General features: G+C 39.0%; 2 protein-coding genes across 2 annotated transcripts in view; both read right to left on the bottom strand.

Annotated features, from left to right (window-relative positions):
• TLL2 (tolloid like 2) overlaps positions 1–9,643 on the bottom strand; it is a 122,232-nt gene extending 112,589 nt beyond the window's left edge. Inside the window, exon 1 of the mRNA XM_019725125.2 lies at positions 1,985–9,643. Coding sequence (XP_019580684.1) covers positions 1,985–2,177 — 193 coding nt within the window. The 5' untranslated portion in view covers positions 2,178–9,643. The remainder of the gene's footprint in view (positions 1–1,984) is intronic.
• A 148-nt stretch (positions 9,644–9,791) lies between these two features.
• Positions 9,792–16,255, bottom strand: part of TM9SF3 (transmembrane 9 superfamily member 3) — a 57,297-nt gene continuing 50,833 nt past the window's right edge. Inside the window, exons 12-15 of the mRNA XM_019724781.2 lie at positions 15,477–15,623; positions 14,841–14,924; positions 14,640–14,716; positions 9,792–11,133 (exon numbers count right to left, since the gene is read on the bottom strand). Of these exons, the coding sequence (XP_019580340.1) occupies positions 11,066–11,133; positions 14,640–14,716; positions 14,841–14,924; positions 15,477–15,623 (376 nt within the window). The 3' untranslated portion in view covers positions 9,792–11,065. The remainder of the gene's footprint in view (positions 11,134–14,639; positions 14,717–14,840; positions 14,925–15,476; positions 15,624–16,255) is intronic.

Genomic DNA, 16,255 nt, shown 5'->3' with positions numbered 1-16,255 from the left:
CCATCCTGTCTGCGAAGAGTCGCACAACATGCTTGCCTAGGTTATCCAGCATTTTCTCCAAAATTACTGGAGAAAAATGAGACCTCAACAGGCAAATCTACCTCAGGGTTATTCCTCAAGGCTAAGACCAGGAGCTGGGAGCTCCCACAGACAGACTTATGCCTCTTTCACCTGAATTTGCAGCACCCAGCACACCAGAGGTGCTCAATACATTCCTGAACAAATTGGTCACTTCCCCATTCCAGACCCCAGCTGCCCACACCGCCTCTTACAGACCCCCAGCGCATACCCAGTAGAGTCAAGGATCTGACAGGTGCAGGCGATGGTTGATCCAGTCTCTTTAGCCCCATCCCATTTTTGCAGCCTCAGTGTCACTCTTCTCTGGCAAGGTCACCATTCCTACAGTGCCCCAGGGACCCTTCTCCCTAGTCATGAGCTAGGTCCTGTGATGAATTGAGATACCTCAGTCAGACCTGCTGATATTCTCTCAGATTACCCAGGAACCAAGTCTTCTGCCCACCTTTTCAACTCAGAAGCCCTAAAAGGTACAGCAATCAATGGGTTTTCTGAAGGAATCTTCCCGCACCGTAAGACCAGGCCCCTCGAGCCTGGTTTGATCTTCAACTCTCAGAAGATTCTCAGGTCTCACAACCCTCCAGGTCCTCTGGCCTCCTAGTAATCTGGTCTTTGTCGGATTTCACCCAATTCCAACCTGCCGGATGCCCAGCCTAGACCATAGCCACTGCTGTAGCAACACAAATAATTACAGTGCCATCATTATTCCATTTGCAGGGAACTTGCCCATAAATCATCTAAGTCCTCCTATAATTACAGTCACCGATTTAGAGGTGAGGAAACTGAGGCTACTAAAGGTCTCCAGGAAGTGAAGGAATTGGACTACCTGCCTATGATACTCCCATAGACCTGGCCAACCACCTGCCCTTCTGCGGATGGAGGCAGCCTCTTCCCTCTGTTGCTCATCTCTGCAGGCTGCCCAGTGAAAAGGCCAGTCCATGTCTAGAGATAAACACCACTACTACTGGCGGGGGTGGGCCTGGCCACCTGCCAGGAGCGGCTGGGGGGCCTCTGAGACCACCCTCTCCCTAGAGAGTGAGTACCCCTGTCCCTGGTGGTAACTGCCCCAGACCCATAGGCTCTCTTTATAACATGAGCTTGGGCCCTTCTGGGGCTGACGCCTCAACTATTCTGGCTCGGAAGCCGCTTCCCTCAGGACACACGAGCCGGTTGGTGGCTCGTGGGAAGCGGGAGCTGCAGCGCTCCGGCGGCGATTTGCGCCAGAAAGACCCGCGCGTCCCGGGGCGCCGATTCCTGGCGAGATTACCGCACCTGCCGGCTTCCATCTCCGCCTGCCCAGGGCGACCCCTAGGCCGGGACCACGCTAAGGGGCCACAGGGAAGTTTGCGGCAACTTGAGACATGCACATTCTTCCTCGGTTACCCCTTTCCATTTGCCTGGTGTGAAGCTTTTCGGTTTTTAAGAATTCTCTTCCAAGAGTAACCACAAGATGTTGGGAAACTTTGCCCGAAACTTAAAAATGCCGTGAAACCGGAGCCAGCGACTCCATCTGAGCCTGGGAACGCCTCGCCCAGCCTCGCTTCTCCACTCCAGCCCTGCGCTTCCGGCGGTGGCGGGTGCTGACCACCTGGCTGTCAGGCGGCCCCGGCGCCTGCCCCAGCCCTGAGCGCCCTCTAGGCCTTGGGCACCCTCCCTGATTCACTTCGGGAACCCTCCCGCGGCCGCCACTCCGTGCACGCCGCTAACCAGGGACCGGGACGTCCCAGACCGAGTGGCATTTCAGCAGTTCATCTGGGGCATTGTTTTCCTGGGGAGCCCGGGGGACCTCGGGGGAGGGGAAGGGAGACCCGCCCCACCGACGGCAGCGCAGGCTTGCCCACCACCTTATTTGCATTTCAAAGGCAAACTTCTGCTGGACTTTTCCGGCGGCAGCGGCGGCGGCACCTACCGGCTTTGCACGGGTCGTGGTAATGCTCTAACTGCTGCTCCGTGCCCTCCTCGCCTTCCAGTGCCGTGTAGTCCGAGGCGGCGTCCGAGCGCTCCCCGAGCCCCTCCGCGTCGTGGGGCAGCGGCAGCAGCAGCAGCAGCAAAGGAGACAGCAGCAGTGGCCCAACGGCCCCGAGCGCAGTCGCCCGGGGCATGGTTGCAAGGGGTCGGCGAAGACCGCGGGAGTTGCGTGCGCGGAAAGCTGGGCTCGGGCGAGGGAAGGTGCACCGGGTCGATTCGGCGGCGGCCGGAGCGCGGAGGTTACGCGCTGGTGCCCAGCATGGCTCCGCGCGGAGCGAGCAGAGCGTGGAGCCCCCGTCCGCGTCGGGGCACCCAGGAAGCCGCCGCTCGGAGATACTTGCCCGGCGGCCGAGGCTGCGGCGGCTGCGACTGTGGCGGTGGTGGCGGTGGTTGGAGCAGTGGCCGCTCCGCCCCTCTCCACCCGGGATGCACCACACAGCCCTCGCTAGGGACCCCGGGCAGCCAATCACTCGGGCGCCCGAGGCGAAGCCCCTCCTCTTCCCGGCACCTCCGCAACTTCGGAGGAAGGGGAGCGAGGTGAAGATGCTGAAGGCAAGGACTCGGGGCCCGCGGCTCTCCCACCCAGCCGAGGGCGCCCTTCTCTGGGCGTCACCTCTGCCTATGGCCCCGGAGAACGCTGTTTCTTAAGATCAAGGCAGGACTTCCCGCCTTGTTTTATTCCCATAACTCAGTTTACAACTCCCCAATGCGCACGTGGGTGAAGGCAGGCAGCACTGGTTAGAGCTGGCGCGCAGGACCAGGAGTCCTATGTGATCTGGGAGGTCCGCTTTGCTACCAACTTGCTTTGTGCTTTTGGACAATCATTTCTCTGCAGGGATGAAGTGAATCTTCTCTGGTCGTTTTCAGAGCAGAAAAAAATAGATTTCGATCCTCAGCTTTCTCAGCATCCCTTCGTCCAGCCATGATTTAACTGACGGATTTCCCCTCTAAGTGACCCTATCCTTTGGTAAATAGTCTAAGATGCTGCATACAGGCAAAAAGGCTGACAAATGAACAGCCGTATGTGCTATTTATGTTAAATTACAGACATGTTTTATTAAATAAGCCATTTACCATTAACGTGATGGAATAAAAATGACCAATTTCTGACATCTGGGGTTTTTTTTGCCAATTAAAAAATGCCCAAATAATTTAGGAGAATAATCAAGATATTTGAAACTCACTTATGTTGTCCCTTAAACGTAAAAATTGTCAGAACTGAGCCACTTTGATTTATAGACATAAAAGGTATTATTACCATGAGGTTTTATACAGACCGTTCATACAAGCAAAATTGCCCTAATCAAGAAGTAAAACACACCAATGTGTATAGTTTCAGCAACACGCCCAGAATTTTTTTTTTTTTTCATTTAAACTGCAAGCAGAATTGACTACACTTCCCTTTTGGTTTTCCACATGGTTTCACAGGCTCTGATAACAAAATAGTGGACAGGGAGCCCAGAGTAGGCTTTACACAGGACTCTAAATTTCCTGCATTATGATTATGTCTTCTCATCGAATAACTACAAGTCCTTCAAATCAGTAAAGGTTTTCAAGTTAACCACTGGAAGGGTGCTATTGGATATTTTCTCCTGGTCCTTGGAAAGAGATGCAAGTTGACCCTGCTTCATGCTATCAGTTTTCATCAAATGGGCACATACAGGATGGAGCCAGATTGGGCAAAAAGATCTGGTTAGGAACTGATAGGCAAAAGGAATTTGGGGGGAATGGATGCCAACAAATGGCAGGGAAGACCAAGTGGCCATTAAACAGGCAATGTGTGGGAGGCAGTTGAATGGCATTTCTGTCTGAATATTGGAAGGAGTCAAACCCAACGCCATAGTTCTCTGCATCCAACCCAGTGAAGGTCACCACCTGTCAGTAGACAAGTCCAGAGTCAACATCTAAAAAGCCTAACAAACTTTGTGACACTTCCAGGTCTCCAGATGGCACTAGGCAAATAGCCAACTGGCTTCCTCATTAGCAGGGAATTCCTCCGGAAAACAGATATTATAGGCAACCGCTTGTGCAAGCACTGAGGTTGTGAGCTTTCATGGCCTCTAATCCCCACCTGGTGAGTAGTTGCCAGCTCTTCTCACTGACACTTTGTCCAAATATTTTCAAAACAGTGGTGCTCCTGGATGAGCAAGTTGCAGTTTTATGTTAGAAGCCCTGATTAGATGCTACTTTTGCTATCAACCAATAATCAAAATATTTGGATCATAGACTAGAAAATTTAGATATGAACAATTCAAGTGATTAATTTTTTTCTCATTTCTATGGTTCCTGATTTCACTTTTATATATTAAACTTCAATTTGGGTTCAATAATTTTTTAAATATGTATTTTTAATTTAAATCCTATGAAAAAACTAGAGATTTAAAATAAAAGGCCTTATGATACAAAGATGCTCAACCTTGTTCCATTATTAAATTCATATTATTTGTGACCTTACTCCCCCATTGCTCATCATCATGTGGAAAGTCTGCTAGTGGATATAAGCTTTTCCCCCTTTTTAGTCAGATGTCTGTCCTCCACCCCGCTCATTCCATCTATACCCCAACACGCAGAGTGACCCATTTTTCTTGCAGTAGCTCTCAAATCTTCCCACATCTACCAAGTTTTAGCCTCCTGAACTACGACACACAGGCCACTTGGTCCTTTTGCCTTTCCAGGCTGCTACATAGCAGCAGCATCTCCTCCAAGGCGGGGAGCAGAACCTCCAGGGGAAAGTGAGCACTCTCTTCTGCTGGCTCATCCCGCAGTTACATTACTGACCACTGTGAAGGTATTTGGAGTCCTTTAGAGATGGTATTTTGACATATTTAATAATTACAATTTTAAGCAGCTGTTTAAATCCCTTTGTGGCTCTCCAAAGCCTTCATCCGAGCTCCTCAGGGTAGTATACCGGGCCCGCCAGCTACCATCAGGCTTCCTTTTACGATTCCAGCCTTGGCTCTTGCGACCTGTCTCTCCACTCTTGTCGCATTAAACACCATGCAGTCATCCTAATAGGGCCTTGCTGCTTCACACCTCCATGTCTTTGAGGGGGGCAACTTGGTAACCACACAGCCTGCACCTTCGTGCCAACAAGTATTACAGCAGCTACCACACTTATGACACTTACCTATTTCTGTCTGTCCTACGCTACTGGCCTGTAACTTGCAGCAGACCTATCTGACCATCTCCAATTTGGAACCACCTTCCGTGTATCTCTCTAGACGCGCCCCTGCCCCCTCCCCCCCACTTTCCCTTCAAGGTTAAGTCTTATAATTTTAGTGGCTTAGATTGAACCACTAAGAATAACTGTAACATCAGCCAGTTAAAATGACAGCAACTTCTCCCCATAAGCATCTCCTTCATTTTTTAAAAATTTGAAACTCTTATCGCCTTAAACACGTAAAACTTTGAAAATAATTTAAAATACATGTGTAGACTACATTGCCATTGACTACACATGTCCCAATGTAGGCTTGCTTTCCCCTTTTCTAATGTTAAACCATAGATTAACAGTTTAATAAAAGTTCTCACTTTGAAATCCAGAAGCTGGCTGTATCATCAGAACCCCTTATACTAAGATCCCCTAGTTCCAACCAGATGAAAGCTGTTCATTAGAGATCAAAAGTAATCCAAATTAGGTACCAACTTAAAGTATATGCCTAACAGGAATTGTCAAGTATTAGGTGTCAACTGGGACCGCTAATTAAATTAGGGGGAGAAAAGAATCAGGGAAGTTGACAAGGATTTAAATAACTAGTTAAAACTGAAGATGAAAAACAAAAAGTACAAACAGACCAGAAGAAACCAACCACTGATTCTGATGTAGCACAATAAATATAATCCCTTCCACGGGGACAGAACACTCGTTTTCAACGTGATCTCTCTACCTGTACTATCTGCTCCACAGGCTGGAGAGGTGACATTCCCATTTTATATTTAACAGCAGACAATAGGCCCCTAATCCTGATGATGTCTGCATGAAAATAAGAGACGCTTTAGCTATACTAGTTTCTTATCTATAAAATGTAGGTGTCTACTCTGTCAGCTTCACAGGATGGTTATAAGGGAACACATCTGAAACACCTCTGAAAAAGCAGGAAGTGCTAGACAAATGCAAACCATTATCAATCAGAAGAAAGACAGGCCTAAGGGTAGCGGGGTTTGAGTGTAGGAAATCGGTGCTCGTATATAAAAAAAGTCAAAAGAATGATAATAAGAGAAAAATCATTTTAAAAAGACAATGCTTATTCATTGAACCATTCTTTCAAGTACATTTTCTTTCCCCCAAAATACAAAAGTTGAGAGGGAAATCAAATCTTAAATTCAAAATCCTTTGTTTCAGGGGTCAGCAAACTATGGCCCACTGGTTGTTTCTGTTTACTGTGCTTCCCCAAAAATAAGACCTAGCCAGACAATCAGCTCTAATGCGTCTTGTGGAGCAAAATTTGATATAAGACTTGGTCTTATTTTACTATAAGTAAATTATTTTATAGTAAAATAAGACTAGGTCTTATATAAGACCGGGGCTTATATTAATTTTTACTCCACAAGATGCATTAGAGCTGATTGTCTGGCTAGGTCTTATTTTCAGGGAAACAGGGCATATTGGAACACAGCCATACTCCTTAGTTTATGTATTACTGTCTGTTATGTATTAATATAGTCAAGTATTCACAACAGAGACCGTATGGTTCTCAAAGCCTCAAATATTTCCTATTTGGCTCTTTACAGAAAAGGTTTGCTGACCCCTGCTTTATTTAATTGTGGAAAACTATTAGTAATCTCTTCATATGCATGCCAACAATAATGGGTTATCCCTATGCTTGCTTCACCTGTTTCAAAAAGGATAAGAAATAAAAAGTATCCAAGGGAAGTACATTGAACTTTTTATTACTTTTTTAAAATCCAACTTGTTAGATTAACAGACTAGATTAGAACCTCAAATGTATTTGATACATTTTATGTTGGATTTCTGTCACTAAAAAGCCAGTTGGAATATGGCCTACACAAACCAAGGGTGTATACAAAATGGGAGTAATCAGTGACCAGTCACCAACTGTCTGTGCTCTGTGGGAATTTATAGATTTATGTTTGACACAGTTCAAAGCCCAAGTAGGACTGCTTTTTCATGCATGTTCTATTGTCTTTCAAATAGAATTCCACATTTCTCCTTGCCTTAAGCTCTTACTTATGTTTAAAACTTGCAAATGACCTAAACTGATGAATTGGGGGCAACAGACAGAATGCTGCTTTATCAGTCAATTAGCAAGCCTAATTCACCAATAGGTACTTCAATGTAAGCAGCTTTCACAACAGTTCTTTATTTCCATTTTGCAATACAGTGAAGTAACAACTTAACTTTTACTTTTCTCTTTTCATACTTCTGCCTACAGCTCCAGTAAGAATGTCAAATCAGATGGCTTTTAGAAAATGATCACAGGAGAGAACTGGAGTTATTCCTCATACTGAATTTAAATCTTATAAATTTCAGCAGCTATACGTTAATTTTCTGTTCTTCCACCTCTAAATCTAGTCTGTCTATTTCTGCATACATTTCCAAATAATCTTCAAAAATTGTCACTTCTCTTACCTCTTTAACATCTTAATTGCTAAAATATAGCTTCATAACTATGGAATTTTTATGAAGATATAAAACATTAACGAATTCTTGGGTTTTCATGTGTCTCTATTCCTATTTATTATGTGTTCCAATAAATCAATAGGATGAAGCACTAAGACATGCTGAAATCTAAACTTAAAACTCAGATGGAACTACAGTATATGGATTACAAACAGGCTTTTCTTTCCCAGACTTCATATACAGAAGCCCTTCGTATACAGAAGCCCTTCATATACAGAAGCCCTTCGGTATGTAGCTTTTCCTGAAAAAATTACATTAATACATTTCTTTTTTACATTTGTAAAAATTCAGGAAAATTTTAAATAACGCATATTTGCAAGACATTTGGCATAAGGTGGTTAGTAAACATTTAAAAAACAAAAGCTTTATCAAAATGAATACAATTTGTGGATAAACCCTAAATAAAGTGGCTTTTGGAATAACTGGAATTTGCAACAACTGCCTTTATAAAGAAGTCCATCCACTCTCAATGGAAAACACCCAAGCATACCATTCACTAGGTGAATGAACCATTCACCATACCATCCACTATTCAGATATCACCACAGGATAATGAATTCTAAGAGCATGGGGCTTGATTTATGGGCAAACCCTCTACAACCTAAGAGCCCAACACAATTTACTAAGGAATATTTTACTATCCCTCCAGCCATTACATTTCCACCTTATTCTATTTTTGTACTACGATAGATACACGAGTATATATAGATATATATCTATATCTATCTAAAATGATAATTACTAATGTAGCTAAATTTCAAGAGAAACATGCTTACAGATACAAGGGGAAAGTTTATCCTTAGTTGTTGATAGTGTTCAAAGCATCAACTGGGAAGTTGAGCAAATAACGTTAACAAATGAAAGACAGATAAGCAGCATTAATGGAGTGGAAAAACCCCACCTTTTAATTAACTTAAATACTATTTTATTTTACTATTCTACAACTGAGAGTTAGGGAGCCAAACCATTTGTGAACTATATCTTCTTCAAGATACACCACATCCAGCCCCTCTACAAAGCCATAAACCAATACACATTTCCTAAAGCACTTTTCAAGGTGATTTATATTCATTTTAATGGAGCTTTTAATGCTATTTGGAAATTAGAAAATGATTTTTCACTGAAGAATTCAAAGGACTTCAAATAGAGCTCAATTTAGAAGAAGGAACTGGTGTACCTGAAAGCAGCTAAACCACTCATTCTTTAAACACCCTACATCTTACCTGAAGATTCATGAGAAATTTCATTTTATTATGACAAAAGCTTGCTGTCCAATTTACACTCCATGAGACAGAATATACTGTTATGAGTACATGTGGTTAGAAAGTTATATAATATAAGCCATTAAATACTGACTTTTAGTTTCCTTTCTTATAAGATCTTAAAAGCAAGTAAGAAGGAAGAGAAAATCGGAGAACCAGTGTATTACATTTAATATAACACTTTGGCTTGAAGAAGAGAATTTACTTCTGATTAAATTTCTGTGTGCTAATGTCAGCCATACTTAAGAGGTAAGAAATAAAACTTTTCACTCTTTATAGTCCTTACATGCCACATGATAGGATGCAGTCTATTAATTTATGGAAACATTTTATAATGGAAACATCTTATGTAATTACTAATGGCATGATTTTCACAACAAGGTTTAAATACAGCTGTTTTGACTCTTTCTAAAAATACCAATATACAGTATTGTTTTAGGTGGTCATTTGCATAGCAAACTATTAAACTAGAAACTCAATGGTTCTAGGAAAACTTCACATTATGGATAGTTCCAGAAAGATGTATTCAAAATTAAAATCACTTCTCTTAGAAAACTGTAACCTTTTATTTGCTCATCCAATAGTAACCTAACCACTTTCACCCCATGCCCACTTCACACAGTACACCAACCTGAACAGATTTTGTGCCATAATTTAATTCAAAGGGCTTGCACTTGATGACTGCACTGGATAATCTAGATGTAAGCAAGTTTGGGGATTTTTAAAGTGTGGGTCCCCTGTATTAGAAAAGCATAGTTTATAGTATATTAAAAAACTGCATTCAGTAATATAGACTTTTGAAAAGATATCTTCAAATTGCAAACACATCTATTTTCACAAAACAATTTGGTCAGGAAATTTTATTTTAACATTCTAAAGCAGTAATGGCTTTAGATGTTACTTAAGTGCCCCAGACAGGATTAACAAAATTAAATGTTTCTAAATTACAAATTTAGCTCCTGTAGGAGTCTCAGAAAAGAAACAGAAGAAAACAATCCCCCCTCCCAAAAGAAGTAAGACACACACATTTTGAAGAAACCCCAATGTTTCATGCAGTGGTAGGCAAGATGTAAAAAGCCATCCAAATTCACACATTTCTACACCAATCAGCAGAAAAAAGTACTCCGTAGTCAATCTGTACATCCAAATGCATCTGGGAATCTATACCTACGTTACATTATTTAATGTTATGTACATTTATTACCCACCCCCCTGTTTTTAATAATTTTTTATGTAAAACCTTCATTCAAACCCAAAAAAGATGTAAGACTAACTTGGGGGGAAGAAAAGATAATCATTTTAAACATTCAGTTAAAATGTAGTTTATCTAAATCTCAAAATGTTTAATAAAAACAAGTATCTTCTCCATTTAACACTTCGCTTTCTAACTGTACAGTAAATTGCATTGTAGAGAGTACACCTCTATCTTCAGACTGTATCTTCTTTGGATGGAATTAAGATATAACTGGACAGTTTTAAGATAAATAAATGGGAAGTTGGTCCAACTAAGATGAGAGCAGATATATTACATGCAGGATTTAATATTTTTAATTCTCTCTTTAAAAAAAAATGATGCAGTTGAATTGGGGGGGACAAAAAAGGTCAAAAAAGAACCCAGATTCAATATATAAAAATGTCCCACAATAGGCTGATGATAGCAGTAAAAATAAGAGAAAAAGTAATCTTTCTGGAACATCATTTTTCAATGACATAGAAACACTAAGTGCCAGGAAGATTTCTATTCATGTTATTTTAGCATCCAAGTTTCCCTCTATTTATTTTATCGGAACAAATGCTTTAAATAAACTATTTGTCCTCTTCACTGAAGAGAGCTGGTCTATTTCATCTTTAATGAGCTAGTTTTTGGGAAGATTAGCCATGTACTGTAGTAATGCCTACTGCATAAAATCCAAGCATTTGCTGTGAACAGTTGGAGAAAGCAGTCACTAAGAACCTAGGACCAATGGAAACAGATGTTACTTTAAAAGCCATCCACGAAAGACAGACCCACAAAGTACCCAGTGTTAAAGCCCAAATCTCTTCTTGCGCTTTTTCTGTCGTGCAAGTTCCACCCCTATGAAAGAGAAATTGATCCAAAGTTCCAGGTTTTCTTGGGTCTCTAGTCAATTTTCACATTAGTATAGATTTTTCGGACAAAGGCACTTGTTCCCATGTAACCAATTGCTCCTGTAAAGATAAAATAAGATATTTTGAAACAAATACATACAGAGCAGTACACATCATTTACTAAATGCCCCCTGCTCTGGAAAGTTATTCTGTTTTCAAGATACTATCTTTGTTAGTATTCTTTCTGAACTTACTAAAATTGTATCATTTGTTTCACAAATCACCTGTTGCTGCCATATGCCAAGTTTGACCTGATGTAATATTTTTAGGATTAAGTATCAATTATTACATATATAATCAGTAACTATATAAATTAAAATATATCTCTTATAAAGCAAGAATAATTTGATAACAAAAGTTTATTGAATGAAAAAACTTTTTTTTAAACGTGAGCATACATTATTCTAGGTCATTAAACCAACATTAACACGTTCCCCAAATCATACGAAATTTTAGGGATAAGTAAGAAAGTGACTGGGAATTCTCTCAAGGAAGGCCTAAAGACAATGGCCCAATGGCATCTGAAGCTCTAGAGAAGAAGCATTTTCTTGAGGGTTTCTTTTTTATGTTTAAATTGTAGAAGCTGTATGGTTGGTAGAATGGAAGACATATTTGAAGGAATGAACGAGAGAGATAGGTAAGTAGGTTGAGAGTTTTGAAATGTTGTTTTTGAATAATTAGACTCAAATGGGGCTCAAAACACCAGAAAGCAGGGGTATTTGTCTGTTTTGTTAAATTACGTGTCTACCTCCTGTACCGGAGTGCTTGGCACATGATAAGGTACTCAATAAATATTTCTTGAATGAATGATTGAAATGGATAGTTCTTTACTATAAATACTAAGGGATCTTTAGTACAAAATAGCTGGCCATTCAAATCATACAAAAGATTCTCTGTTGGATTAGGAATTTACCATCTAGTCCAACATTATTGAAAGTTTAAAAGTAAATCTCCCATGAGTTAATTATGACACACACATACCCATATGCCTAATTGGTCACCTCTAAACTTTTATTCACCCAGATGGTGTATGCAAGGAAAGAGAAGTCTATTTTGTCTTTCCTATATATGAACTATATTTCAAGGTAACCAAATCGTTGATGAAAGAAAGTTTCTCCTTACAGAAGTTTCCTAGCTAATAAATGTAAAGGAAACAACAAAATTAGATTATAACCAGTAGTGAGTTATTTGAGCTAGGCAATAGTTATCAATGACTGCTAACCTCACAGAGAGAGACAATCAGACATTAAGTGCCTCCTGATAAAAGTTTACAAACCACCTGGGAAATATTCTTGAACAAGTACTCTTGAGTTCGATCGAGCCTACAGATCTACCACCTTACAGGAAATACGGGGGAAGCACATAGAGAAACATTAAATGACACCTCAGGGATATTAGTCAGTAAAATCCAGAGTGTGGAAAACTCTACAGGAATTCAAACAAACAAACAAACAAGTTTCTTAAATAAACTGCAAGGGAAGAGAGAACATCAATAGATTAAAAGAGCCTTAAGAGACATTTTAACCAAGCAATATGTGGACCTTAATTAGATCCTGATAAGAACAAACTGTATTGAGAGAGAAATGGGGACAGGTAGGGTAAAGTTGTATACTGAGTATTTGAGCAAATTAAGGAATTATACTTATGTGCGTATATACTGAATTATATATAATATATAAACATATTTTAAAATATTTTAATTATGTATTATATAAATATATTACAATATATCATAATATAGATAATATAGAAATATATATTTTTTATAGAGAGAAATATTTATAGTTGAAATGACATGAAGTTCAAGATTCATGTCATAATAAAAGGGTGGTAAGGTGGGAATATAAGTAAGAAAAGATTGGCTATGAGATGAAAATTATTGATGTCAGGCACATGGGGACTCACTGTATATATATATATATTATTGTCCCTCTTCATATATATATATAAAACAAAACAGTACTAACCTAGAGAATCATTTTTCCTAATTTTATGAGTACTTCAAGAATAAGCTTATACAAATGTGACTTTTTATAAAAAGAGGACACAATATGCTCTCCAGAAAAGTAAATGTCGTGGGAATAATAGATACACTTTTAATTTCCGTAAAACTAAAATGTTATGCTCAAAATATAAAGACTATAACAATCTATTTATTCCACCTTAACATAGTCGTTTCTTTTTCCTATATAAAAAAAAAAATCAAATATTTTTCTTTCAAATACTGATACATAACCTGATGAGAATGTATAATTTTGCATTAAGACCACATTTTAATCAGTTACAGTCTGAACTGTTTCCCCTCTGCCCAAAAAACTGATTTGCACTGAAGGCATATAAACCTATTAAAGAATAAATATGGGATACTGCCAGAACAGCAGAGAACTATAAATGTGCCAAGATTTTCAGGCAGCACGATGAAATTGCAACAGGAAAAGCACTGAAAATTTTAGCTAAATTCATTCCATTTTATTTGTAAATGTCAAGGTAACTGTCTAGGTCTTCCTAAGAGCACATACAAAGTCAAGGGAAAAAAACTAAGCCTCTGCATAATCCCAAGAGTCTATATACCTCACTGAATGGTAATGATAACCAAGGAAGATCTCAGATTAAATAGAGGAGTTCAGTGAGCAATATTCTGAAGAAAAGATGGCCAATAGTACTAAAGGAATCTTCCGACTGCCTAGAGATGTACGAGGATATTCCCACATGAAACAAATCTAATTTTAACCTTCAGTTCCTATTCACCTTTCCCTCAAAGTTGGTCAACTAATTAATCATCACAAAGAAAGGTTATCACAACAGCCATATTTAAAACATGTGACTATAATATAGAGAACTGTCTTCGCTTATGGCTTGTGGAATGAGTTTTACTACTTTATAGTCAATGTCATTTGTGTGTGTGCACACATGGTCACATACATGGTATATATGAAATATTCTTTTTTTAATTGACATGTAACATATTAGTTTTAGATGTGCAACATACTGATCTGATATATATTGAAATGATTATCACAATACGTCTAGCTAACATCCACCACCATACAGTTATAAATTAATTTTTCTTATAATGAGAGCATTTAAAATTTGTAAGATCTAATCTCTTAACTTTCACATTTACAATACAGTATTACTAACTATAGTCACCATGCTGTACATTACATCCCCAAAACTTACTCATCTTGTAACTGGAAATTTGTATCTTTTGACCACTTTCACCCATTTCACCCAGAGCCCCAACTCCTGCCTCGGACAACTACCAAACTGTGGAAGAGATTCTTCTGATGGAGGAAAAAAGCAATCCTGGTACTCCAAAGGGGTCTACAAATGTCATACCAGGGCCCAGCTTTTAACAAGATTATTATATCTCCTTTATTCTATTGCCCACCCTATAACCAAAGGTGGATCAAAGAAAAAATAATGTCAATCAGACTATTGAGTTTACTTTGGTGTTCCTGATCAAACAATAGACCGTAATTTCTTAATTTTTCATTACTGTATTTTTCTGATTCTGAAACAACTAAAATATTTACTCATGATATTCTAAGAATTTCAGAACTTACCACACATAATCCCCAAGGCTGTGCTAAATACCGCCATATATCCAAAGTAAAATGATGTCTGAAATAAGCCATACATCCTGAAATAAAACAAAATAACTATGTAGTATATCCATTTTTACTTTCAACATAAGGCCTTAAATTTTGTATTTAAATGACAAATTTAGTTTCCTAAGTACAAAATGAGAAAATGTCTACACTTACTTTGTTTTGAAAAAATAGTAGTAAAAGGAATACATGTAAACATAGATTGCAGTTGATGCAGCAGAGAGAAAACTTGTCCATTGCCTGGAAGAAAATAGATAACTCTTTTGAATGAATGGCACTGAAACAAGGATTTTAAAAAGCAAAAAATTGTATTTAAAAAGTCCTGTAAAATTCTGTATATTTAAAAACAAAAGCATATACATGGAATTTAAATATATCAACAAGGAAAGAGCCTAAGAACTGGAAAAAGAGATCTTGAATTTTGTCAGATTCCCTATTACAAGTGACTCCAAATAAACCATCCATTTCCCTTTTCAGACGTGTCTCACTGTGTTTAAAATGGAACGATGCTTCCTCATAAAGCTCTTTCCACATCAAGCACTTTGTAAAAATATTTCTAATATGGTGACCCTCATCAACAACAACAACAAAATTGATAATACGTTTCTCCATTTTTATCACTGAAAATCTTCATCTTTATCTTTGTCATTTTTATAACTAAAAAAAAAATCCCTACACTATCTTAAATAGCAAAACTCTTACGCAAATCTTTTACTCCACTCAACACTTCAAATGGAATCTCATTTTAAAATATTATGGTCCCCAGAGGTTCTCCCCAGAAATAGTACTTACCACCTATAATCCTCTGCATTTAGTAGGAAGTACGTGCACACGATGGTCACACAGACGGTTACAATGCACAGGATGACCAGCACCAGCATCATGAAGCCATAGACATAATAGATCTTATATGCCCAGAAAGATGTGAAGATGAAATACCTAAGGAAAAGGCAATCAAGACATAGTTTTCTAGTCTTTAACTTGAAGCTGACCCTGTTCTTATTAAGTCTCACTTACATCTTAGTACTCAATTAAATTTCAATATTTTTCTTTCAGGTAACTTCCAATCGTTTCCCTTACCTTTTTTCATCTATTAAACACTCTAAAATTTTCTCAAAAATATTTTCTTAGATAATGTTTCAAGAACAGATTCTTTAGTAGGGCATTTATGTCGAAGCAAACGGAATAAATTAGAAACTGAAAGGAGCAACATGTGGGGAAAAAAATTAAAATAGCTAAAAACTCATATTTGTAAAATAAAGTCAATTCCCTTAATCTTTCATCTTTTTCTAGATATAACACTATTCAAGCAATGTATTGTGTATTTTATAAAATATCCTATTAAATTAAAAAACAGGTTTCATAGAATAATAATGTATAAAATTAGGGGGGAAAAAACTAGGAAAAGAAAACCTAACGAAGCTTCATACTGTCTTCAGAGGACAGTAAGAAAAAGGGCATTAAGATTTTACACTAAGAAAAAGACCCTTCACTCTAACTCCATTACCCAAGTCCATCGTTCAACTAGAAAGAGTCTTCTAACTTTTCTTTTTCTTGTTCTGTTCTGTTTG

The sequence above is a fragment of the Rhinolophus sinicus genome, linkage group LG07 (genome assembly GCF_036562045.2).
Source record: "Rhinolophus sinicus isolate RSC01 linkage group LG07, ASM3656204v1, whole genome shotgun sequence".
Classification (NCBI taxonomy): domain Eukaryota; kingdom Metazoa; phylum Chordata; class Mammalia; order Chiroptera; family Rhinolophidae; genus Rhinolophus; species Rhinolophus sinicus.
Note: the sequence above shows the minus strand (reverse complement) of the source record. Positions and strands in the feature narration are given on the sequence as shown.